The sequence below is a fragment of the Dunckerocampus dactyliophorus genome, chromosome 19, assembly GCF_027744805.1.
Source record: "Dunckerocampus dactyliophorus isolate RoL2022-P2 chromosome 19, RoL_Ddac_1.1, whole genome shotgun sequence".
Taxonomy (NCBI): Eukaryota; Metazoa; Chordata; class Actinopteri; order Syngnathiformes; family Syngnathidae; genus Dunckerocampus; species Dunckerocampus dactyliophorus.
In genome coordinates, this window is record NC_072837.1 from 3,367,992 (window position 1) to 3,393,605 (window position 25,614).

The 25,614-nt window shown below is 40.6% G+C and overlaps 2 protein-coding genes across 5 annotated transcripts; one reads left to right on the plus strand and one right to left on the minus strand.

Moving 5' to 3' along the window:
- Nucleotides 1–1,193: 1,193 nt before the first annotated feature.
- sytl3 (synaptotagmin-like 3) lies at nt 1,194–8,609 on the minus strand. Its single transcript, XM_054761838.1, has 13 exons — nt 8,432–8,609; nt 8,045–8,260; nt 7,905–7,972; nt 7,246–7,297; nt 6,332–6,389; nt 6,160–6,232; nt 5,853–5,971; nt 5,493–5,599; nt 5,234–5,404; nt 5,061–5,157; nt 3,316–3,486; nt 3,101–3,185; nt 1,194–1,698 (listed from the first exon to the last, which is right to left on the minus strand). Exons 1-13 carry the CDS (start codon nt 8,527–8,529, stop codon nt 1,691–1,693), a joined length of 1,323 nt encoding a protein of 440 aa, XP_054617813.1. The 5' UTR covers nt 8,530–8,609; the 3' UTR covers nt 1,194–1,690.
- Nucleotides 5,240–25,125, plus strand: prkg3 (protein kinase cGMP-dependent 3). 4 transcript variants are annotated; one of them, XM_054761833.1, is made up of 23 exons: nt 5,240–5,614; nt 6,777–6,999; nt 15,310–15,399; nt 15,472–15,534; nt 15,608–15,734; nt 16,623–16,789; nt 16,877–16,990; nt 17,237–17,342; nt 18,749–18,812; nt 19,731–19,808; nt 19,898–19,986; nt 20,888–20,953; nt 21,113–21,160; nt 21,237–21,278; nt 21,353–21,464; nt 21,542–21,678; nt 21,760–21,849; nt 22,436–22,577; nt 22,653–22,816; nt 22,951–23,067; nt 23,142–23,204; nt 23,270–23,345; nt 23,439–25,125. In XM_054761833.1, the coding sequence occupies exons 3-23, from the start codon at nt 15,312–15,314 to the stop codon at nt 23,523–23,525; spliced, it is 2,040 nt and encodes a 679-aa protein (XP_054617808.1). In that variant the 5' UTR covers nt 5,240–5,614; nt 6,777–6,999; nt 15,310–15,311; the 3' UTR covers nt 23,526–25,125. The 4 variants fall into 4 exon arrangements, with proteins under 4 accessions (XP_054617808.1, XP_054617810.1, XP_054617809.1 ...); XM_054761835.1 differs by lacking the exon at nt 6,777–6,999; XM_054761834.1 differs by lacking the exons at nt 5,240–5,614; nt 6,777–6,999 and adding an exon at nt 11,678–12,023.
- The last annotated feature ends 489 nt before the right edge of the window (nt 25,126–25,614 follow it).

Below are 25,614 nucleotides of genomic sequence, written 5' to 3' on the forward strand. Positions count from 1 at the left end.
ATTTTGCCAATAAAATAAAATATATGATTCTACATCATTAGTGTGTGGAAAACAACCAAATTGTGGCTGGAGTGCATACATTCGAGGTGGAAAGAGTATTGTACTCAAGTTAAAGTACAGCTGCTTTGATGAAAATACACGTGACGTATAAGTAACACAAATATCACACGTCTATGGTATTTCTTGCAGTAGCAATGCCCGTATGCCCCCCTACAATGCTTTGGAATACTCCAAAGGCAACACTCCAATCACACATCACTGCTGAGAAGTTATGAAGTGTTGTTATTCAATGACTACATTTCCAAATGAACTTAAAGGTGCACAAAATTAGGTTTCTATGCCCGTATGCACTCCCTGCAAGGTGCAAACAGGCATTGTGTGCAAACGTAAAGCCTTGCAGTACATGACATCACTGCACCTTGTGGAAGGAAGAATATGCGTCGTGTTCTTTCTAGCGCTACAAAACCAGAAAGGGAACATGTGTTTCACACCATGACAGACAGAGGCCTCTTTGTTTTCTAGCCTGAGAGGTAATTTGATGCCATGGCTATCAAAGTGCAGCTACAAATTGCCTTGAAATGTAAAACATCTAATTAATTCATATACTGTAGTAATACAGTGTTAGTTATTTTTAGACTTTTTTGTTCCTATTTATTGTATAATCACTGTAGGAACAATTTGGAAGAAAAGTCCACATGCCATGTAGATAAAATAAAGAAGTAAAAACTCCTGCTTCCTGCAAAAACTATACATCAGACTTAAAAAAAATAAAAATCAAATAAAAATAAAGCTTTACAATAATAAAAGTGGAATAATTTCAGAAGAAACTTAAATCAAATCTAATGTAATATAGAAATGATCATGAAAAAATCCCAGCTTCCTGCAAAAAGCTGTCATTTTTTGAAAGGAAAACTATGAGGAACCAAGATTTGAAAGATTTTTTTAAATCACAATAAGAATCAAATTGTAATGAATAGTAATGTAATATAATCTCATCTTAATCAATATTTTCCAAAAAATGCCCTACTTCGTGCAAACAAAAAAATATATTAACATTTTTTAAATACTGTAAATAAATATAATAGATAATGTAATTTAAAACAATATATTTTTAAATGCCCTAATTCGTGCAAACAAAAAATACATTAAAAAATATAAAAAATACTGTAAATAAATCTAATGTAATGTAATATAATATAATATTTTTAAAGAAACGTCCTGCTACCTTCTATTTGAAAATACTGAGGAAAAATCTTCTTTAAAAGATTAAAAGTGTTACAGAGAAGGAAACTAATCAAATATATTACAATCAAGTAATGTAACAGCTTCATACACAACAAAATATATATATCTATCTGTATATAACCTTAAAAGCATAAAATGATCCAGAAGGATTATACACTTCATACTTGCCACAAATGCTTGCATTGTATACATTCTATCAATGTATGCATGATTTATAGCACAAATACACATCAGTGAATGAATGTTCACATTGGACATGTTTGCAATTGTTCTATTGTCATGATATCACTGACATGACAGCCTGCACATCCTTCAGAATGTCTGCCACCACTTATAAATGGGCTGAAAAAGTAGTTTTACTTTAGTTACTTTTAAAAGTGTCCCAAGCGTAGAAGTGATTTTTGGTGGCCTCGCCAATCCCAGTCTGGACTTTCATTGTCTACAATCAGACACCTAAACACAAACACAGACACACAGGCGTATAAACACACCCCGTTTGCTATTAACCACTGATACTGACTCAATGCTTTGGTTAAAAAAAAGACACACAGACAAGAGCACACCTAACACACCCTGCAGGCATACACCCATCACCACAATGGAGTCTATTTGTACTGTCTAGGTAGTGTTTGCGTTCATGGGGAAATGCTTTCTTACTTGAAATATTAATATTTGACATATTTATATTCTTAGATATTTTGTCTCATGTTTCTTTCTATCATTTGTTTTTTTTATCTTATTTTAATCATAATTTATCTATGTGTCAACATCAAATATAATATAGTAGAGTATATAATGTATACTACCATGGTGCGTTAAGGCAGGGGTGTCCAAAATATGGCCCTGGGGCCATTTGCGGCCTGCGGCTGTTTTTTTTTATTGGCCCGCGGCACATTCTACAAATATTATTTAACAAGAAAACAAAAAAAAACCCAACAACAGCAAAAATGGAAAAATCAGCAGTAATTTTCCAGGAATAATATCAAATTATTAAGAGAAAAAAGCTGTAATCTAACAAGATTTTACGTCGTAGTATAACATCATTTTAGTAGCATAAGGTTGTAATATTAAAGGGAAAAAAATGATTTTTTAAAAAGCTGTAATATTATGAGAAACAAAACAACTAATAGATTTGGAAAATTAGGTTGTGGAAAAAGTTATGTTATGTTAAGAACAAAGTCAAAATATTATAAAGTATTATAAAGTCCTAATTTCGAGAAGAAAATTTACAAGAAGAAAGTTGAAAGAGTTGGGGCGAAAAAACAACAGCGGAAATGGGGAAAAAAAGGGCCATTTTACAAACATTTTATAAAGTCAAAATACTGAGAGAAAAAAGTCGAAATCAAACGAGAAAAAAGGTGCAATTTTACGGGAATAAACTTGTAATAAGATGAAAAACAATGTCATTTTAGTAGCATGAAGTTGAAATATTAATGAAAAATATATATTTTTAAAAGTTGTAACATGATAAACAAAACAAAATAAAGTTGTCATTTTTGGAATATTGGGTTGGGGAAGAAAGTTGTGCTATTATGGGGTAACGTCCAAATATTATGGAAATAACGTCATAATATAGAAATACAATTTACAAAAATTGTATTAGAAAGTTTAAATATGTGGAAAATAATTTAAAAAACACCAAAGTTCGTCCTAATAATAGTCTTTTTCACGTACTGTATATATCACAAAGCTGAGTTGCAGTTTTTTCATGAAAGAAAGGCGCTTGCATCCTTTCTTTTTTCAGCATGTGGCCCTCATGGAAAACGTTTGGACACACCTGCTTTAAGACTGTCAACAGATAAAATAAAGACATAAAAATTAAATCCAAAAAATAGATATTGCAAAGTGTTCTCACTCTGCCTGTAGAAGCTGGACTGAAACCTGTGTAGTCGTTCTCCTCCATGTAGATCCACAGCGCCCCCGTCTGGAAACTCTGTGTGCTGCAGAAAAAGGGGCCCATTCTTCATTTTTTCATTGAGGAACGCATGAATTGTAAGTAAATTCAGGTCTCTACAGGAGGTGTGCATCTACGAATGTGAACAATCTTGGGCCTTGGCGGAGTCTCTTTACCTCGGGACACAGCGGGTACCAGTTGAAGCGCTGGAAGTTTTTGTCCTCAAATTTCCATCCATCCAATGGGATGAGGATCTCTCCGAGAAAAACTTTCCTGTGTAGAGTTCCTGAATGCCACACGGAAGCCTGCAGTCTTTTTCCTGTCAGCAGGTGGCGCTCTATGTGATACTGTTGAGCAGCACATTAGATGAGTGAGGCGCCTCAAGCATAACCAGAAGAGTGTCCCTCTTCAAATTCTGAGAAAAAACTTGTCATATTACAACAAATATTACCAGAAAATGTACATTAAAAGTGAAAACATTCCACTAAAATTCCAAGCAAAAATGATGATGTGGTCCTGATGCCTCCATCGGGCTTTGACCTTCAGCGTTGACTGGGGAGCTTTGCAGCTGAGTGTGAAACTTTTGGGATGAGACTCAGCACCTCCAAATCTCAAATCTGAGGCCATTGTTGTCAGTCGGAAAAGGGTGGATTGCACCCTCCGGGTAGGGAATAAGGTCCTGTCCCAGGTGAAGGAGTTCAAGTATCTCGGGGTCTTGTTCACGAGTGAGGGAAGTTTGGGGCGTGAGGTCGACAGGCGGCTCGGTGCAGACTGGATGGTCATGGTGAAGAGAGAGCTGAGCTGGAAGACAAAGCTCTCAATTTACCGGTCCATCTATGTTCCCACCCTCACCTAAGGGCATGAGCTTTGGGTCGTGACCGAAAGAACGAGATCGCGGATACAAGTGGCTGAAATGAGTTTCCTCCTTAGGGTGGCTGGACTCACCCTAAAAGATAGGATGAGAAGCTCAGAGTAGAGCTGCTGCTCCTTCACATGGAGAGGAGCCAGTTGAGGTGGCTCGGGCATCTCGTCCAGATGCCTCCAGGACGCCTCCCTGGTGTTTTGGGCATACCCAGCCGGGAGAAGGCCCCGGGGCAGACCTAGGACACGCTGGAGGAATTATGTCTCACAGTTGGCCTGGGAACGCCATGATGTCCTCCCGGTGGAACCCGAAGAGGTGGACGGGGACCGGGAAGTCTGGGCTTCCCTACTGAGACTGCTGCCCCCACGACTCGGACCCGGATAAGCGGAGGAAAATGGATGGATGGAAAAGTTAAGAAACTAAAATTGTGATGTTGCCACCAATAATCTGAGAAGAATGTTGTATTTAAAAAAAAAAACAAAACAAAAAAAACAACTTGTCCTGAACATAGTCCTAACATCAAGAGAATAAAATTACCATAAAAATAGTAAAGTAAAGTCAATTTGTAATATTATAAGCAGGAAGTTGTAATATTACGAAAAAATCTATCATCAAGAAAAAAGTGTGAATCAGAACAGGTCGTAACGTTTTTTTTTTTTTGAGAAATTACTTGATATATTATTAGAATAAAGTCAAAACGTAATGTGAATAGAGGCATACAAAACACTAGTTGTAAAGTTGTGATGTTAAGAAAATAAAAGTGATCCTGCTTGCAATAATTTGATTTAAAAAGTCACATTTAAAAGAAAAAACCCCAATCATGAATCGAGTGATAAACTTTGGAGCCTGAAGTCGCACCATTACAATAAAAAGTTGCAAAATAAGGATGGTGTATTTATAATGTTTGGAAAAAAGTTGGAGTCATTTGAGGAAAAAAAAGTCCTAACATTACGAGAAAAAAGTTCTTGCCTACTAACTTGATTCCATTTTTTCTCGCAATGTTCTGATTGTTTAGTCGTACATTTTGGATTTTTTATTATTTTTTTAAGAGCTACTTACTTGAAAAAGTTGATTATAAACAGGATGGGTGGTGTTCCTCTTGACTGCCGTCTTGAGCTTGTTGCTCTTGGGTGGCATGACGTACATTTTGACATACCTGCACGTGAAGGTACATCTACTGTACATTTAAGTCATACAGTATGAACACAGCGTGCACCGTGCGTCATCCTTACGGGTGACACCTCCTCTTCCTGGTGTCTCCGTAGGGGAGATTTCTACAAGCTCCCACTGTGATCTCCAGGCAGGAAGCGTCGGAATTGTAGGCCACAGCTAGCTCCAGCTCTCCGCTCATACAAGTGATGCCTTCAAAGACACTGCGCTCTGTGATGATGCTGCTGCTGCTGCTCGGCTGTCGGAGGCAAAACAAAACACAGCTTCTTATCTTAGGTCTAAACAACCGGAAAGGACAAAGTTGTTTTTTTCTCCCTACGCACTTGCTTTCCATCGGAGTCTGAGCTGGTGGGGCTTTCTTCTGTGGAGGAACCTTCTTGGTCGCTGTTTTTGCTTTTCTTGGACAAGTTGGGAAGGCCTTGGTGCAACTGATGACAATAACGGTAATTCACAATTCTAAGTAGTATACGGCCATCCTCGCGCCATCGCGCTTTGTCAAACATGAATTAATTAACCACGGCCTATTAGTCAGAAAATGTACATATTGTGTACATGGTGTGAAAATGTACATATCAATACGGTTTTTAGACATGAAATAACACCCCTGATCCGTGGTTAAAAAGCCACCTGTTACGTAATTCTTGCATGTAGTGTCTTTAAATGCACGTGGGAGCAACTTACTTTGACAGATTTGCTGATTTCGGTGTCAGACAGGCTCTTGTGCGCGCTATAGTGCAACTGTTTACCACTGTCCACGTTCAGCAAGTCCTCTCCAACATCATTTAGAGATGTGGAAATCTCTAGAAGAGAGAAGGCGAGTTAGAATGCGAGCGCTGTCACAGGATTTTACGCAACGTTTGCTGTTGCATGTGATGAAATACTGGCCTCTCTGTTCATATGATAGCATCATCAGGAAGGGACACGGAAGTAACGAGGCCTTATTGCCTCGGCCCACCTTACACCAGCTTTCCGCATAACAACCACTTACTTTTAATATTGCTGGTGAGCGAAAACACAAAATCCTCCATCGATTTAGGAAAAATGCTGCTCTTGTTCTGATCCTGATGTGTTAAAAAACAGAAAAAACATCAATTACAAACGTATGTATGTACTGTACTATGTACTGTACATCATCTGCATTTAAATTGCATGCACTTTACCCAAGAGCCGCTCAGATCGGAGTGAGGAGGCGGAGTCGGTAGTACGATTGATATGTGACTGTAATAAATATTGTATGGTGTTAGTAGGACACATTACAACAAATACATGTCAGGGATGCTCCGATCAGGGCTTCATGCTGCCGATACCGATACTGATCACATAGATTTAGTGTACATTTTTGGCTATACCAGGGGTCAGTTCTTTTAGAAAATGAAAATGGCCACGAGCTTTCAAGTCAAACAAACTTGCTTGTTTTTCCCAGAACATGATCAAAATGCTGGTATCCACAACTCCTATTTTGTATTTCATAATGCGTTTCTAGTGTTCTTACATTGTTAACTGACCTGGTGCCCGCGGGTACCACGTTGGTGACCCCTGGGCAATATGATATGAAAGGGGAACCATAAAATTGAGACCAAAACACATTTAAACTGACTGTTTCAGAATCACTGGTGAGACTTGGAGGATCAGGAGACTTTGGATGGCGCTCCAGCACCACCCCCAGGGCAGTCCAAAGAATCCAACCACTTTTTGGGCTATCCTGACCGCACACACGGGCGCTACATTAGCCGCCGCCCGACCGATGATCACATCACGAGCCTCCATAACTCCCCACACCCTGCCAAGTGCCCGCCCCCCAAATGCTGCTTTGTAAGGCGCCATCCCGGTGAGACATTTAGCAAAACTTACATCACTCTCACAACGACAGGAAGTCCCGCACGGCAGCTGTGCTTGTTTTGGCTTTGTGAAGGGAAAGTGGGCGGGAGACGGTCGCTACGGGCTGGATGCTGCACTGGGGGGGGGGGCGGATGTGGTCAGCGTTATAAAGCAAGTATCGGCATATGCTGACGCAGATCGGTGACCGATGGATGGGAGCACCCCTAGTACAAGTATTACGTAGTATTAAACATACCTCAGCACATTATAGGTCTTCAATAGCTTCTCTCCAACCGTCTCGTATTTGTCTAGGAAGAAAATAGTGTAAAGTTTTTTCGGGAGAGCAGTCGTGCTGTTAAAAAAGAATCATATTAGAAAAAGGTAAAAAAATAAATACTAGTAGTAGAAAAAAATCAGAATGTCACGAGAATGACGGCAATTTTACAAGGAAAATGTTGTCTCTTTAGTGAAGAGGTTGTAATATTACCACAATAAAGGTGTAATATCACGAGAAAAAACGTGTTTTTAGTGGAAAATGTTGCACAAATAAACCTGCATAAATAGGCGTGTTTAGAGAATAAAGACGTACCATCATGAGTAGAAAGTTGTATTTTTAGTGAAAACTCAACTATTACTGGAATGAGGTGAAGCATTACGGGTAAAAAGTGTTTTTGGCGGGAAAAAAATCACATTACAAAAAGTCATACCGCTACAAATAAATTTAATTTTTGGTGGGAAAAAAAGTCACAATATTCCTCTAATAGAGTCGTACCACTAAGATGTATTTTTAGTGGGGGAAAAAGGTCAAATATTGCTCAAATAAAGTCGTACCGTTACGAATAAGAAGTTGTATTTTCTGTGAAAAAAGGTTATTGCTATCATTACTGCAGCATAGCGACATGGAAGCAAACGGACCTTTGATGGTTGGATATTTCTTAATCTTTTCATCCAAAAACCACTCTCCAGACCGGATCTTCAACTCTCTGTAAAATGTTTCCAAAATGGTGTGAAAATTGAATACTGAACAGATGTTGCATACACCTTGCCTTGCCTACCTGTCCGCGTAGCAGACGGTGCACTTCCAGCGCGCCTCCCCTACGCACACGCGACACTTGCTGCAGACGCGGTGGCTGCATCCACGGCACACTGCACCGGTGTTACACAACTTTCCCAGTGGCCTCTGGCAGCGAGCGCACGTCCTCACACTGTAGTCCTTGGTGTAACTCTTGGTGCCTCTCCTTCGAAGCTCCTGCAGCTCCAACTTCATTCTCCTGCGAGATTGTTTTTAAGTTCCCGACAAGATGGAACCCGAAAAATTAGCTGGCTAAATACAATATAAGACAGTAAGATGGGCCGTTTTATATTCAGGGCAGGACTTGATCTGAAAGCAAAATAAAATCAGAAAAAAGATCTTAGTAATTTAGAATTAGGAGAAAGCTCACCTGATCCGATCTTCCTCTCCGCTACGCAACAGTTTGTCCCTCCGAAGCACTTCCAGGATCCTCTCCCTCTCGAGAGCTTGAAGCAAACTCAAGTCCATCGACGGTCCTGATGGAGTTCCTCCCTCTTTGAAAATGACAGCACAAACCCCAGCAGAAGGAGCCTGTTGCACAGCAGATCTGTTCAGGAGGACAGGAAAATTAAAGAAAATGAAGTAGCTTAACCGAGCAGAATTGTTGGTTAAGCATGACGTACTTTTTCATTTGACACTGTCGAGAAGCATAATGAGTAAGGCGCTACGTGGCCTCATATCCGAGAAGACATGGTGGGCGCCGCGGTGAGCCCCGCCGCACGAGCCCTGATGGTTAAACCATTCTAGACGCACTTTACTGGGATACCAGCCCCAGACTGATTTGAACCAATCATGAGGCATCTGATTTCCTAAAACTGAGCTCAGCTTCCTGAGAGCATACATTCGTAACCCCCCCCCCCCGACCCACCTTGTCACGGCACTAAAAAGCCACAGTCGTCATCACCACAGTCCGAATGAAATGTCAACTGTCATGCACGGCTGTTGCACATAACTCACAAGTACGTTCCACATGTGACTTCATAGTTTCAACAATACAGTGATGACAAGAAGGAAGAATGTAAATAAACCTGTAATGTCAACAGAGAGCACTTGAAACGCCACTAAATGACCAAAAAAAAAGGAGGAATTTCCGCCATGTATTTTTCTAAGGATGATACAAGTACTTACAGTACCTTCTGGCTTGCTGCACCTCCACAGCGTGTGGCAGCTTTCAAACACACGGGAAAAGACACACAACTCTTTTTCCTTCCTTTTTAGGTTGTCGTGTAGCACTGTTGCAATTTGCACACACAAGAACGGTTCCTTTTTGGGCCACTTTTGACTTGTTGGACAAGGAGGTACAATAAACCTTCCATATCATCGTCCGTATACAGGGTATGGCATAGCATAAACACACCCATGGAATATAAAACATAGCATAATAAAGTCATAACACATCCATAGTGTATAAGACTTATCATTTAGTAATATAACACATCCATAGTGTATAAGACTTATCATTGCGTAATATAACACACCCATAACACACCCATAGTGTGTAAGACATAACATCATTTAGTAATATAACACATCCATAGTGTATAAGACATAACATCATTGAGTAATATAACACATCCATAGTGTATAAGACATAACATCATTTAGTAATATAACACATCCATAGTGTATAAGACATAACATCATTTAGTAATATAACACATCCAATAGTGTATAAGACATAACATCATTTAGTAATATAACACATCCATAGTGTATAAGACATAACATCATTTAGTAATATAACACATCCATAGTGTATAAGATAACATCCATCCATCCATCCATTTTCTATACCACTTCATCCTCATTAGGGTCGCGGGGGCATGCTGGAGCCTATCCCAGCTGACTTCGGGCGACAGGCGGGGTACACCCTGGACTGGTCGCCAGCCAATCGCAGGGCTAAGATAACATCATTTAGTAATATAACACATCCATAGTGTATAAGACATAACATCATTTAGTAATATAACACATCCGTAGTGTATAAGACATAACATCATTTAGTAATATAACACATCCATAGTGTATAAGACTTATCATTTGGTAATATAACACATCCATAGTGTATAAGAAAAGATCATTTATTAATATAACACATCCATAGTGCATAAGACTTATCATTTAGTAATATAACACATCCATAGTGTATAAGACTTATCATTTAGTAATATAACACATCCATAGTGTATAAGACTTATCATTTAGTAATATAACACATCCATAGTGTATAAGAAAAGATCATTTATTAATATAACACATCCACAGTGCATAAGACTTATCATTGTGTAATATAACACACCCATAGTGTGTAAGACATAGCATCATATAGTAATACAACACATCCATAGTGCATAAGACAGTATTATATAGTATAACACATCCATAGTGTATAAGACATAACATCATTTAGTAATATAACACATCCATAGTACAAGACATAGCATCATTTAGTAATATAACACATCCATAGTGTATAAGACATAACATCATTTAGTAATATAACACATTCATAGTATAAGACATACCAAGAATTAGTAATATAACACATCCATATAGTAGAATACATGGAAAAGCATATATACTACATGTATACAATGAAAAAAGAAATAGAATAAGTAGAAGTACTGTTATGTACACACACAGGGTGGATTTTGTGTGTTCATGCAGTATGGAGCTGAAGGGCAGCTGTAATTCCCCAAGTCCCCCACTAGATGGAGCCACTACACCGTCATTGTGCTTTACTGGAATGTTTTTTTTTTAAACCTCCGGATGTCATCGGGGTACATTGTGGTTGTCTGCAATCACGCATTTCAGAGTAAATGACCTTACATATGTTTAACTGTGATGTCACATTGTAGCTTTTCGCCAGCTGTACTCTATGGTAGTACCGCTATGGCAGTACCGTAATATGCCCCAATCATAAAATGTTGACCAGTTGACCTCCGTGTTCAATGACTGCCATTGTCTGCAGTCAATTTGGATAAATACACTCTATATCACCATGGCACCGCAAACGGAAAATAAGCTGCAGTGCACGCGTGGCCCGTCACGGCCTTCCACTTTTGGAGGCCTTTTATCTCGGCGTGAGGGTCACGGGTGTCGCTGATTAACCACGCCGCGCATCAATAATTAACCGCAAACAATAAAAGGCCCACGCCCTCTGTCACAACTCCAACCTTTTAGCCTCATTTAGATACATTTAATGACCCTGCAGAGTGGAGTGATTTCTTTAGTTCATTGAGGTTGTTACTTTTTTTGTATTTGTGTAAAAGCCACCATTATGTTTGTTATTTCATTAGAATGTTAAGAAAAGATAGAAGGCTACTTGCTGGTTCATGGATCAGATGGGTCATGATTCTCAGGTGGGTGGACTGTTCCATTGATGTCATCAAACAGTCAAAGTTGGCTGGGTGTGCACTGTTATCCAGATTCTCACTAAAATGTAATTAGCATAATCCTGCTCAGCACACGCGTCCCATTTGTTGTTTTACAAAGACAAAAGGACGCCTACGGGCGGCCCAATGCTTTTGCACAGTACTGCATTGTGTCATATTCTACTGTGCGTTGCTTTAGCAGGGAATACACACGCACGCGTTGTTCCAGCCGCCCTTTCTTAACACTCCCACCTTGAGTTTTCTCGCCAGTGCGTCCTCCTCCTCTTCGTCCCCCACCTGGAGAGATAATGGGAGGAGCCTCAGATTATGGTAAATGATTCAACACCGGAGCTGCTGAGATTGACAGGAAGAGAGGCCGGGAGAAAGAAAAAGAGAGCGAGCGAGACGAAGGGAAGTATAAAAAGCCGAAGACGAGGCATGTCGGCTGAGAAGGTGTCGCGGCGGCGCACGAGAAGAAAGTCGTAGAAGGTCTTACAAACTTTTCTGCTAGGTTTGACTTAACCAATGCGGCCTATATGAGGTGGCCAGGCCCTCGCCCTGTGTCCTGATCTCACAAACCACCCGTAGGTGAGTACCACTTCCTTATGTGTCTTTGCTAGTATGTGCACCATCTTCAACATTAATGAAGCTCACTGTGGCCTCATAGACGAGTCGTACAAGTAATGCCATTGTTCCTCTCGCCAATTATTAACGCTAATCACCATTTTGCATAAGAAAAGCCAGTAGAAAACCTTGAAATAAACCACAAAGTCAAAGTACCTGTTACTGTATGTACGATCACTAATGCATGAGCACATATGCTTCCACAACGTAGATAAGTCATATTATTAATGCGATCCTCCTCCAGTTATTCATGATGATCACCACTTTGCATAACATGAGGCAATAAAAACGTCAAAATAATCCACAAAGTGCCTGTTACTGTACTGTATGTACCATCGCCAATGCATGAGCTCATATGGTTCCACAACGCAGATAAGTCATATCCCCCTGCCAGTTATTCACTATAACCGCCACCTTGCATAATATAGATAAATAAAAAGTAAGCCACAAAGACAAAAGTCCATTCTGCACTGGCTCATGCACTGTGTGCAATAGACAAATCAGTAATTCATGTACTTGCTCCCTACTCCTGCCAGTTACTATCATTCAAGATGACCTCCACCATGAAAAAAGACTCTAAATTAATCAACCAAGTCAAAGCGCCTGAGATGTCTGATCGCTCACGCACGGGCACATGCATGTGTCTTGTAATCAAGAAGATTGCTCCTCCAGCCAGTTATTAATGATAACCGCCACCTTGCCTCATGGAAATAAATGGAAACACTCAAAATAGTCCCCAAAGACTAATCCCACGGTACACTTGTTCATGCACGGGCACATACAGCATAAATGAATTATCATTCATTGATGTGATTGCGCCTCCTGCCAGTTATCAACGCCAACTGCCACCTTGCACAATAGAAACCGAATGAAAGACTCCCAAATAATCCACACAGTCACAGAGGCCGGTACGCTTGATGGCTCGCGCACACACACACGCTGTATAGGCAAATGCATGTGCGCCAGTTATTGATGATAACCGCCACCTTTCATAATAGAAATAAATAGACAAAACAATCCTCAAAGCCCACCGTACGCTCGTTCATGTACAGGCACGTGCAATTAATGCCACTGCGCCTCCTGACAGTTATTAGTGATGGCAGTGGAGGAGAACGTACTTTACATACAGTACCAGCTTTCTGCTTGTCATTAACTTTTCACCAGGAAGGTTCTTACTTAGGGCTTATGTGCCACAGCTGCCTTTTTATTTATGTGTGCAACTTCCTACAACGCTTACGAGCTGTGCTCATGTGCAGCCAAGCTTGAATGCCATCTTAGGGTCAATGTGACCTCCTTTCTTCAAGTCATAATGAGCCGTGTAAAATGTTCATGTTAATCATAAACACATAACACTCTTGTGTTAATTACACTTTTATGTTGGTGAGAATGTTTGAAATGTGTTGAAACGTTCCGTCGCTTTGCGTTGAATCGGCGGTGTCCACAGTGCGGCCCGGCGGCCATGTGCAGCCCGTAGCTGTTTTTTTTTATTGGCCCGTGGCACATTCTAAAAAATATAATTGAATAAGAAAACTAAAAGACAATTGCAAAAGTAGAAAAATAAGCAGTAATTTGAGAATCAAGGCAAAATATTAACGGAAAAAAGTAATCTAACGAGAAAGTTTAAATTCTACGAGAATAACGTAATATTATGAGGAAAAATAACCTCATTTTAGTAGCATAAAGTAAAAAAAAAGAATTTTTTTTAATGTCGTAATAGTATTACAAACAAAAAAGTTGACATTTTTGGAAAATTAGGTTGTGGAAAAAGTTGTAATGTTATGAGAATAATGTCAAAATATTATGGGAATAAAGTCATAATTATGAAAAGAAAATTTACAAGAGAGTTGAAATAGTTGGAAAATTAAAAAGGAAAAACAGCAGACATGGCAAAAAAAATAGCTGTAATTTCCTGAGGATAAAGTTAAAATATTAAGAGAAAAAAGTTGCACTTGTAATATTTTGGGGGGAAAATAATGTCATTTGTGTAACACAGAGTTGCAATATTAAAGGAAAAAAGAAAGAAAACAGTTATTCTTTTAAAGTCATAATATAATGAGAAATAAAAACAACAAAGTTGTAATCTTTGGAGAATTAGGTTGGGGAAAAAGTTCTAATGTTATGGGAATAAAGTCACAGTATTTTGAAAATAACATTTATGAAGATTTAAGAAGAACGTTTCAATATTTTGAAAAAAAAAAAAATTGCAAAAATGGGAAAAAAGATGGAAATTCATCGTAATGATGGGCTTTTCCACCAAAGCTGAGATGCAGTTTTTTTTAAATACGTATAACTTCTTAGCATGTGTGACAAAATATCAACGTGGCGCTTGCATCCTTTCATTTTTCAGTATGTGGTCCTCACTGGAAAAAGTTTGGACACCCCTGCTTTAAAGACACGCTACGTAATATTTGTTTTCAGCTATAAAAGCATGATGGTGACGCACTGGCTTATAATGAGGAGCTCTCACATCGGTCATTGCCATGGCGACCCCTTAATATTGTCAGACGGGCCAGGACACCTCTCATGTTGTGTTAGCTTTAGCAGCAGTGCTAAAGCACACATTTTTCTGGACATAATGTAAAAAAACAGGCTTAAAAGAGTTGCTTTTGTTAGCATTTAGCATGCACCTTCATGACTATTGTATAATCATATAATAGTTATATTGTATAATAATTGATTTCCTTCTGCATAAAGTCAGACAAATGTTAGGCACAAATTGACACATGATTCTGCAGGGTTAGCCCTGGCACAACAACTCTTCCTGACTGTGTCTTTAACACTAACCTGAGAGCCATATACAGGGTGAGGCAGTGGTAATCATGGCGCCTCACGTGATGTGTGTGGTTATCATCCAGTGAATAGTTTGTCCAGCTTCACTGTATCAGTGGTGTGTGTGTGTTGAATGTGTTTGGATTTGATTGTAAAGTGCGTCCGAGCGCCAGTAATTCATACATGTGGAGAAAAATGAAGATCCTAACAGATAAAAGCTACAGTATGTGTGCGCAAACAAAGGTCGGTTGGTTCCCAACAGCGACAGAGCAGCAGTCATTACCACGCATTAGTGCTGTAATGATCTGGCAGGTTTGGTGCCACGTCAGCTTTCAGGAAACAAACATCTTATTAGCTGGCACTCTGATGGCACCCTTTTGGCTGTCAATCACCTGTCTGCATTATCCAGCGGGTGCTCTTGCTGGGTTGCCAACAGAGCCACCTTTTAAGTGGGTTTTCTTGCATTTTCTTCCCCATGCAGTGATGGAGAAGCAAATGGAGGAGCTCAGGCAGCAGCTGGAGAAGCAGTGTCTCATCAACCAGGAGCTGCAGAGGCAAAACAAAGACTTGGGTGTGTAGCTGAGCAGGTGACGTCCTTGCATCCACGCACGTCCGCCAGTCACCCACCCACTTGTCTTCACAGAGCAACGCCTGCAGGAGAAAGAGAAACTTCTACAGGAGCTCCACAGTCAATATCACAACCTCGGTGAGAAATCCACTGCTTGACGGTGACAATCACTTGCCCGCTAACTCTTCACAAAACGATTCATGCACGGCAGAGTTCCCGCCACAGGTCGCCAATGAGGTCGAGCCAGAGGTCAGGAAGAGTCGGGCTGCGGTCATCGCACCGGAACCCATCCCGGAGACGGTGGACATCAGGAAGTCCAGGGTGAAGAAAACTGTCAGGTCAGCCCAATAATCCCAATATGTTGCCCATTAGGCAATATAGGCAGATGCTAGGGGCGCCATGGCCTCCAGGGGGCACCAAAAAAAATCAGCTTTACAGTATAACTATAATAAAACTGATGAATAAACATTTGGGTGCCACCTCGGGTGGGGGTAAAGTGATATAAAAGTTGCCGTCTATACTGTATGTCTAAATGCTGATTAAAAGCATGTCCAATTATCCATCCATCCACTTTCTACGGCACTTATCTTCACTAGGGTCGCGGGGGTACGCTGGAGCCTATCCCAGCTTGGGGCGAGAGGCAGTGTACAGCCTGGACTGGGCATGTCCAGTTAGACAATCTTAATTTGGATGAGTAGTAAATCAATATACGCACATCCGTCTATTAAGAGTCATACATTATTCACTGTCCACTGTCTTAAAAACCCAGGCTAGTGGTGGCCTGTAATTATAAATGAAATAAGCATTTAAAAAATAAACTAAAAATGTATTAAAATATTTAAATTAAATAACAAATAATAAAATCATGTGAAAATATATATTTTTTACAATTTTTATTAATTTTTTTAGGTGGGGAAATCAGGGTAAAATGACAATCTTGATTTTATTTTAGACGTTGTCTTTTTATGTGAACCACACCTTATAAGTCGATTAATATTAGCATTAATATGAAGAATCATGAATAAATAAAGTAAATAAAAATGAATCAGATGGTTACTGGAACAGGATATAAAATGCCCTTCACTCATTTCGTTCATATCTTTGTAGGCCAAACCACACCTCACAACGCTTTTGGGTACAAAAGATTGTGTTTATTTTTTGATTGTCAGTACAATATACTGTATGTTTCTATAATACATGCCAACCTTGTTTCTCTCCACGACCAGCGAGACCGGTTTGATCGTCAAAGCCATCCAGAAAAACGACTTCCTGAGCCGCCTGGATGATGAGCAAATAACCATGATGGTGGATCTTCTGGAGACGACGTCCATCAGCCGTGGTGGTGAAGTCATCAAAGAAGGCTGTGAAGGGGACAGCATGTACATCGTAGCGGGTGGGTGTACTCTTTAACGTTGTGCCTGTGTACAGTAGCGTAATCATGGAGTGTGGAGTGGAACCCTTTTTTTTTTCCTCCTTCTAGCTGGCGAGCTCCTTGTCACGCAGGCGGGTCGCAACCTCCGGACTCTAACCAGTGGTGACGTCTTTGGAGAGCTGGCCATCCTTTACAACTGCAAACGAACAGCCACAGTGAAAGGTCACTTGTCTCCTCGGGTAGTGTATGTGAACAGACGTGCCCGGCTGGTGCATCTAATGAGCGATAATGTTGTGGGTTTAGCTGCATGAAGAGTGGGCAAGCGTGTGAATGATTGATCATGTAAGCCTTCAGCTCCTTTTGCCTCGATAAATCACCTTGACGCCACATATCCATGAATAAAAGTAGTCTGGAATAAGAAGAGTAAACATCTTTGGTCATTTTTCAAGGTGACGTGTGTGTTTGCAGCAAGGACAGAAGTGCGTCTGTGGTGCATGGAGAGACAGACCTACAGGACCATCATCACCAACAAATCCAAGAAGAAACGCGAGCAGCTCATGGGCTTCTTGAAAACGTGGGTCCACACTCTCAGTCCTCGTGTCAGGGGTGGGCGTCGCTGGAAAATGTCAGTATCGATTTGACACCGAGTAAATACAGTCAAACCTCGGTTTTTAGGCGCCCCAGTTTTCATATGATTCGATTTTTAATTACAATTTTTATTCAGACTTTTGGAACTGCAGTGTTCCCTCGTTGGGGGATAGGTTCCCAAAATAGCCCTTAATGAGGAAATCTGCAAAGTAGCCAAATTAATTATTACCGTATTTTCCAGACTATAAGTTTCATGGTTGCGGTCCTGCGACCATTAATGGCTTATAAGTGCTCGGAAGCGAAATGCATTAGTGGAGAGTTGCATCATCACCTCTTTTTGCCGCTGGCGCAAAAAAACTGAAAAGACGTATAAATACGCTGCTGGGATCGGGCGTTCGGGATTATGACAACGTATAAATACGTCTTTGGTATTGAATGAGTTAAGTGTGTACACAGTGGAACCCCGGTTAGCGTCCGCCCCGTGTTTTTCGTCTAAAACGTACGCCACAATTTTGCCTTGGTTTGAGCGCATTTGATGTGGCGCGCATCTTGTCGTGATGTTAATACACTGCTTGAACACAACTGTGTACTCGAATGTGTTTCTTTTTGTTTTTTTACCACAAAACATCCTTCCTTGTTCGCAACCCATTAGCTAGCTTACAAAATAGCAACCAGAACCGGAAGTGAGATACGTTATGTCGCTCATCTATGATGTCATCAGCGGTTGACTCACACAAAACATAGCATGCATCTAAATGCGTATAAACGAGGAATGGAAGGGATAAAAGAACATCTAAGGTGACTTTTCCCTTCACTGAAGACGGGATTGTTCCCAAAGACACGATGTGGCAGCAGGATCAAGCGCCACCACCTTCCTGTTGTCGTCACGTCTAGAATCACGTCTTCAGTGAAGGTAAAAGTAACCTTAAATGTTCATTCATCCCTTTCATTCATTCATTCATACAGTACTTATATGCATTTCCAATTGTGTCCTGCATGTAGAACTAGTAATTTCCTGCTACAGTAATAACTATTAAACTAATTGTAATGTTTTGTGTTAACATGTTTGGCTTTCTTGTCCGTTTGGATTGGAGCTGGACCTCCTGGAACGAATGAATGCTGCGAACCAAGGTTCCACTGTAAATACAACAATATAAGACAATGTAACAATATCAACAAAAACACAAATATCCCCTTTCGTTGCATACAGTTGAAGTCAATAGCGCAAAATAACTCAACTATTGTCCGTCATTCATATCCCCACCACACTAATACTACTTGGTATCCATAATCCTGATATTTACATCGACCCGCCCACCCCTAATTATATTCCAGGAGCGTAAACATAAACACGCCTCCTCATGTCACATCACATTCTTTACGCTGTCTAAGGTCTCGCACTCTGAAGGACCTGAATGATGTCCAGCTGTCCAAAATCATTGACTCCATGGAAGAGGTGTGTGTCCCTTTCTTTTACTAATCATTGCTCTCCCACATTTCCAATCAAAAAAAATCACAATTTCACACAGAAACACACGTGCGTAATCACAGGGACAACGCGAGTTTTCGAGTTTTTGTGTGTCTATTATTATTATTATTATTGCTATTATCTTCAAATGAGGTGTCACTTTTGGCTCACGATCCACCGGTTGAGAATCCTTGCTTTAACGGGCACTCATTGACACACATGTCAATTCTAAATACTCGTTTTACAAACTTGATTTTCATACTTTTTTGTTATTATAATGATATATTATGTATTGATACGTATGTATTTATTTCTAATACATTCATTTATTTTTAATTATTATTTTTTTATATTCGAATGAGTGCATTATTTGTAGCTTTTCATGCAGAGGTGTCCAAAGTGTGGCTCGGGGGCCATTTGGAGGACGGCAGCTTGTTTTTTAATGGGCAAATTTGTAGAAATAAAAATAACACAAAGCTTTGTCTTTAAATTAAAAAAATAAAAAATAAAAAATGAATTAAATAAAAATCAATTTAAAAATCCAACCCTTTTTTTTTGCCTTTTAACAAAATTTTAAAAAATGCATAAAAATATCAAAGCGGCCCCGTGCATCCTTTGATTTTCAGTATGCTGCCTTCGGTGGAAAAAGTCTGGACACCTCTGTTTTGATGTAATATGTTGTGTTGGTTTACCCTGAGATGCATTGATATTTCAAATGTAATGATTTACCACAACTATAAACTTGTCTTTCATTATATTGCATGATAGATGCTATTAATATTGTTCAGATATTGCTCCTTGCGCTACATACAGTGCAGAGCAACAAATACATCAAATGTCACCCCTACCATCATGTTGCGCTGACAAAAAGGGGCCCTTTTGACACATGGCAGCCTGTTTTCGCAGGTGAAGTACCAGGACAAAGATGTAATCGTTCGAGAGGGGGCGGAAGGAGACACGTTCTACATTATCCTGAAAGGAGAGGTGTTGTATTCCATTTGACGTGTGCGACGTCGCGCTTGTTTGTGTGTATCCGTTCCCTTCGAACGCATGGGTGTGTTTTTCTCCCTCAGGTCCTGGTGACTAAGAACGTGAGCGGGCATCAGAAGCAGATTCGAAGGATGGGGAAGGGGGAGCATTTCGGGGAACAGGCCCTCATACGGTAACCATGGTGACGACCCACACGCCCGAGGATGTTTGTGTGCAACACACAACAGCTCGTCCAGCCTGGAAACTAGGACTTCTGTTATCACCCGTTTGTGCTGCCTCTTGCTTCAATTGCTCACTAAACAGATGGAAAAAAAAAATAGTCGGCACCAGGGTTGTCCAAAATGCGGGCTGTGCGCCATTTGAGGCCCGCTGCTCATTCTGTAGAAATAATATCAAACAAAAAAATGGGAAAAATAGAGCAAAATGCTTGTCTATATATATACTGTATAATATACATTTTTTTTAGGCTTTTTGCAAAATAAAAAATATATATAAAAATGTCAGAGTGGCCGCACACGTCCTGTCATTTTTTAGTATGCAGCCCTCGGTGGAAAAAGTTTGGACACCCCTGCTGTCGGGGACAGTAAATGAAATTGAAATTGATATTGAAACGATTTAAACCAGGGGAGTAACGATTCCATTGAATAACGACGTGGTTGCCGATACCATACAAGAAATAATGGCCCGTATTTCCAAAACTGATATGCATTTACTTAAAATTGTATTTAGTTATTCACAAAAGTATTTTTTTTTGTGTGTGCGTATTTTTTTTATCATTGCGCCTGAAAGGTTTCCTCGGCCCAGTTCGGCCCCGCCCACGGCCCGGTGGTTGGGGACCCCTGCTATATATCATCACGGGCCTGATTATAAGAGAATAAACGGGAGGAATGATTCCTGTTTTGACAAAGATGGAATATCATTAGCACTAGCGTTGACGTTGTCATGGAAACAGGCATCGATGGCCCTCCTGGCACATTTTATAGACAATATTTCACTGCTACTGTATGTTTTGCTTTCATAATATAAGACCGCCATTAAAGATGCAACTTTTTGTTTTCCTTTCCTCAATCCAGTGAAGTGTTAAGAACGGCCACCTGCACAGCTGACGGCCCCGTGACCTGCTTCTCCATCGACAAGGAGTGAGTCCATGCCATGTGTGCTGCACCACATGCACAGAAGTATTTGGACACAGGTTTCAGGGGTCTGGCCCGGTCCTCGATTGAGTCACTGAATAGCCAGTTAAGATGTGTGTATTTTCCTGCCGTCGTCATTTGACGTGAATAAATGCTCTCCTTCAGGGTGTTTGAAGAGACAATCCCAGTCGAGCACTTGGAGCTGTTTGATGAGTATGCGCGGCAATATTGTCACTTTCTTCTCTCCATTTGGTGATGACAATCCATTAAGGCCTTTTTTTGCCACCAGCTCCAAGATGCTCCAGGAGGCGCAAGCTCCAGTAAAGTCAAGGTGAGCGTGGAAGAGATGGTGCATGCTGAAATCTCACGCCACGTCATGTGACGTTCCATGTCTGTGTGTGATAGTCCCAGCTCCACCCTGAGGTTTCAGGACCTGGTTCCTGTCCTGTACCAGGAGGGTCGCTATCAAGGAGATCCGGTCACCCTTGGAGTAGGAGGCTTTGGCCGTGTAGAACTGGTGCCTGATGTTCCTCATCCTTTATTTCAGCCTCTGTAAACCGCGTGTGTTTCATAACCGTTTGTTGTGATTGGAAGATGACCACGTTGAATCGTGGGAAATATTACGCCATTAAGAGAGTGAGCAAGAAGCACATCGTTGCCAAGAGACAAGAGGAGCACATGCTGTTAGAGAAGAAGATCCTTAAGGCCGTCCAGTGTGACTTCATTGTCAGGTAACACACACACAAACTCTGCCTCACATGGCTACCTAACCTAAGCCTGATGTTGTCTTCTTGTCTGGGTTTTTTTTGCAGACTTCATGCAGCCTTCAAGGACACACGTTACATCTACATGGTGATGGAGTTTTGTGGAGGTGGAGAAATCTGGACCAAACTTAAAGAAGTGTGAGGGAAAACACAAGCGTAGCGTAGCATAGCATAGCACTGCACTGCATCACGTAGCAGCATAGCAAAGTGGAACGGATGCCAGCTGGTGTGGCTGTATGTTGGTAAAACTCACTCCCCGATGCCTTAAGAGCCACGCTGGACAGTTGACAGTGGAGTTGACAGCTCGGGCGCTTAGCTTGTCGGTTAGCGCTGCTCAACTCTCACATAGCGGGGATCTGTGCATGCGGGTTTGAGCCCAGGCAGCCAGGGTACGTTAAGAACATAACATAACATAACATAGCACAGCACAGCAGAACATAACATTACATAATGTAGCATAACAACACAGCATAACATAACATAGCACAGCACAACACAGCATAACATAACATAACATAGTATAGCATATCATAGCATAACACAGCAGAGCATAATTTAGCATGACATAACAATATAACATAATATAGCATAGCAAAACATAACGTAGCATAACATAACGTAACATAACGTAACACAGCATAGAATCTAGCATAACATAACACATAACATAACGTTGCATCACAGCAACACATAACATAACATAACATCTCTGTGTGATGGTCAGAGGGCGTTTTGACGAGCAGATTGCCATCTTCTGCACCTCCTGCGTGGTGGAGGCCTACGCCTACCTCCATAAGAAGAGCATCATGTACCGAGACCTGAAGCCGGAGAACCTGATGTTGGACGTGCGTGGCTACGTCAAACTGGTGAGTTCATGTCCATTTCAATACAATACATGTGTATAGTGCTCCATACAAAACTATCATATTGCGACCATGCAGGTGGACTTCGGTTTTGCCAAAGAGTTGGTGCGTGGCGAGAAGACGTACTCATTTGTCGGTACTCCTGAATACATGGCGCCCGAGATCATCAAGAACCAGGGACATGACTTTGCTGTTGACTTTTGGTCGCTTGGCATCCTCATCTATGAGCTACTGGTGGGAAGGTAGCGTTACCAAATATTATTCATAACAATTACAGGACATCGCATATCATCCACAAGATGGCAGCAAAGAAACATACAGTAGTTTTCATCTGCAGCATTTTATGGTTCATATTTCTTTTTTTCTTGATAATTAGCCCTCCCTTTTCGAGCTCGGAGCCTCAAAAGATTTATGCCAAGATTCTAGATGGGGTTCTGAATTATCCTGCGTACTTAAGTGAAGCGGCCAAGTCCATCATTAGTAAGCTCTGCAGGTGAGAAGATTGCATGATGGAACACTAACCGAATATTAGGATACAATATTTAGACTGTTTGTTTTTGCTTGCAGACCTCGGCCAGGTCAGAGGTTAGGAAACACCAAGAATGGCATTAAAGACGTCCGACATCATAGGTAAGGATCAATGCAGAAGTCTTTGGACATACTTCTCGTACTGTCCCTCCATCTTATCCATGCAGGTGGTTCAGTAACATGAACTGGCACAAGCTGCGTATGGCTCAAATCGACGCCCCCACCGTCCGCCTCATACGCAAGGCGAGTCGATCCGTTTTGCCTCGCATTCGCACCTTCTAGAAAGCTTCTGTGTTATGGTTTGTGAGTAAATCCATGTTACGTTTCCCACTTCAGGGCCCCTGCTACATCAATTTCGATCGCTTCCCTCAGGATCAGACCAAGGCAGACGAGGAGTTCTCCGGCTGGGACCGTGACTTCTAACCTGTACAAGTCCGCCGTATTGCATTATTTAAGATGTCCAGCCACCAAAACACGATGGTGCTGAAAGAAAACTCAGGAAAACCCAAATCTCCTTCCCAATAGGGTTTTTTAGACCGACTACTGACTTTTATGTTGACACTTTTCATGATTCAGATGCGATAGGTCTTCAATTTTAAATAAAAAACATTATAATGCTGTGGTTGCCAATACATGCATTTACACGTTTACAGTAGACCCCGACTATTTGCGGCGGGTTACGTTCCAAGACCCTCGCAAATGGTGAAAAACGCGGCTCAAGAAAGCCTATTGTTGACGTTCTTAAACCCTACAATATGCCTCTCAGTTATTCAATGCATTTGAATTCAGTTTTCCACACTAAGAAGCATTTGCAGTATTGGAGTTATGAAACGTGTACTTCAACATCACATCCCGTCAAAGCATCTTCATGCTGGAAAATTGTGACTGCATTGACGTGTGAGACAGCGCCCTCTGCTGGATTCATTAAAAAAATGTTTTCAATTTAAAGCTGAGAAAATAAATCTGCCACTACGGGATCTACTGTGTCTTTAATGATGAAAAATGGCAGCTACCCAAAAAGCGCTGTAAAAATATTATGTATTATTATTTTTCTTGTTGCAAGCTGGAAATGTACATATCAAATATTAGTTATATTTTATAACCATATTTAAAGGTTATGAGTATGCTGATGTAATGTAATTGAAGAAGAAACAACGCAATCTCCAAGTATTTCCATGAAATATACTTCCATATCCAACCATCCATCCATCCATCTTCTATGCCGCTAATCCTCATTAGGGTCGCGGGGGTATGCTGGAGCCTATCCCAGCTGACTTCGGGCTGGGATCGGCAAATATTTCAGGGAATATTTGCTTATTTTTTTATTATTAGGCCCTAAAATGGGGCAATGATTGGCAGCAACATCCAACATTTTTTTTTCTACTGTGTCAAATTAAAAACAACTCACACTGAAGTTTCTGACAAGAAACGCATCTCCACAAAAGCTGCTGTAAATGTAGCATATATTGATATATGTGTTATTATTTCAATAGCAAGACTCCCTCACCGAAAAGAGCACGAGGTTACAACTTTTGCTGCATGCTTTGAATGGGAAAGAGTTGCACCATCTGGTGGACAAATAGCGTGTAAAATTTAAAGCTAGTTTTTGTCATGAGGATGATTTTGGTGTAGCTTTGTCATTTGAAGAAAGATTACAATACTAATATTTTTGAAAAATGAATATCCTCCTATTTTAGTAGTCTGTCGTGACTTGTGTCACGCTGTAAGTTCGAAACAACACAAGCCTTCCTATTGTTAACTTACCTTATGTCATGTTCTGCATGACGGTTTGGACTTTTTTTTCGGCCATTTCCTGTTTGGTGCTTTTATTTTGTTACGTCTGTTTTCCTGTTTGGACTGAATGCATTACCTTTACTCTGGCTAGAGAGAGCTGTGGAGCACACCTGTCTTTGGGGTACGTTAAACCAAATCCTCGCAAAACATGACACCTTGTCTTCCAAATCACTGTAAAATGCTTGAAAATTGTTTTATTTCTATTATTTGTCCTGTTTTATGTACAGATTATTTCCCCCTGAATATGAATGAAGGTATGCTAAACGTAAAGTTTGTATATGACTTCAGTAAAAAATGTATTCTTATATCCTTGTGTTGCTTTTGTGATTATTACTTCCACTTTTGGAGATACATGCCTTTCATTGCATCCAACAAAATGTCCATGTGGCTGCATAAACAGCTGCAAATGGCCCCCATGCCATCAGTCACAATTACTATGCCCATACTAAATGTACAGTTCAAGGTTGAAACAAGACATGTTACCGCACGTCATCACTATTTCTTCCCAAAGCATGGGTAAAAAGGTCAGGGTGTCATTCATCCTCTCAGCGTGGGGGGGGGTTATCCCATCTGCACCATTCTGCACATGACAGGAAAAAGGCTGTTATAATTAGCCAAAGGTCAGAGTTGAAATAAACCACTTTGGATTTAAAAGCTGATCTTTGTTGTCAGGTTACAAATTTCAGTCTGATTCCAAAGGTCTTTCCCAATAAGGGGG

Bases quoted from the DNA above. Each gene is read 5' to 3' on its own strand.
- sytl3 (XM_054761838.1), bottom strand. From the start codon at position 8,529: ATGGACTTGAGTTTGCTTCAAGCTCTCGAGAGGGAGAGGATCCTGGAA. The intron at 3,487-5,060 runs GTAAGTAGCTCT...GCTGCTCAACAG, and splicing joins TTTATAATCAACTTTTTCAA to TATCACATAGAGCGCCACCT. The intron at 3,186-3,315 runs GTAAAGAGACTC...CTTTTTCTGCAG, and splicing joins GGTACCCGCTGTGTCCCGAG to CACACAGAGTTTCCAGACGG.
- prkg3 (XM_054761833.1), top strand. From the start codon at position 15,312: ATGGAGAAGCAAATGGAGGAGCTCAGGCAGCAGCTGGAGAAGCAGTGT. The intron at 15,400-15,471 runs GTGTGTAGCTGA...TTGTCTTCACAG, and splicing joins GAGGCAAAACAAAGACTTGG to AGCAACGCCTGCAGGAGAAA. The intron at 15,735-16,622 runs GTCAGCCCAATA...CTCCACGACCAG, and splicing joins AGGGTGAAGAAAACTGTCAG to CGAGACCGGTTTGATCGTCA.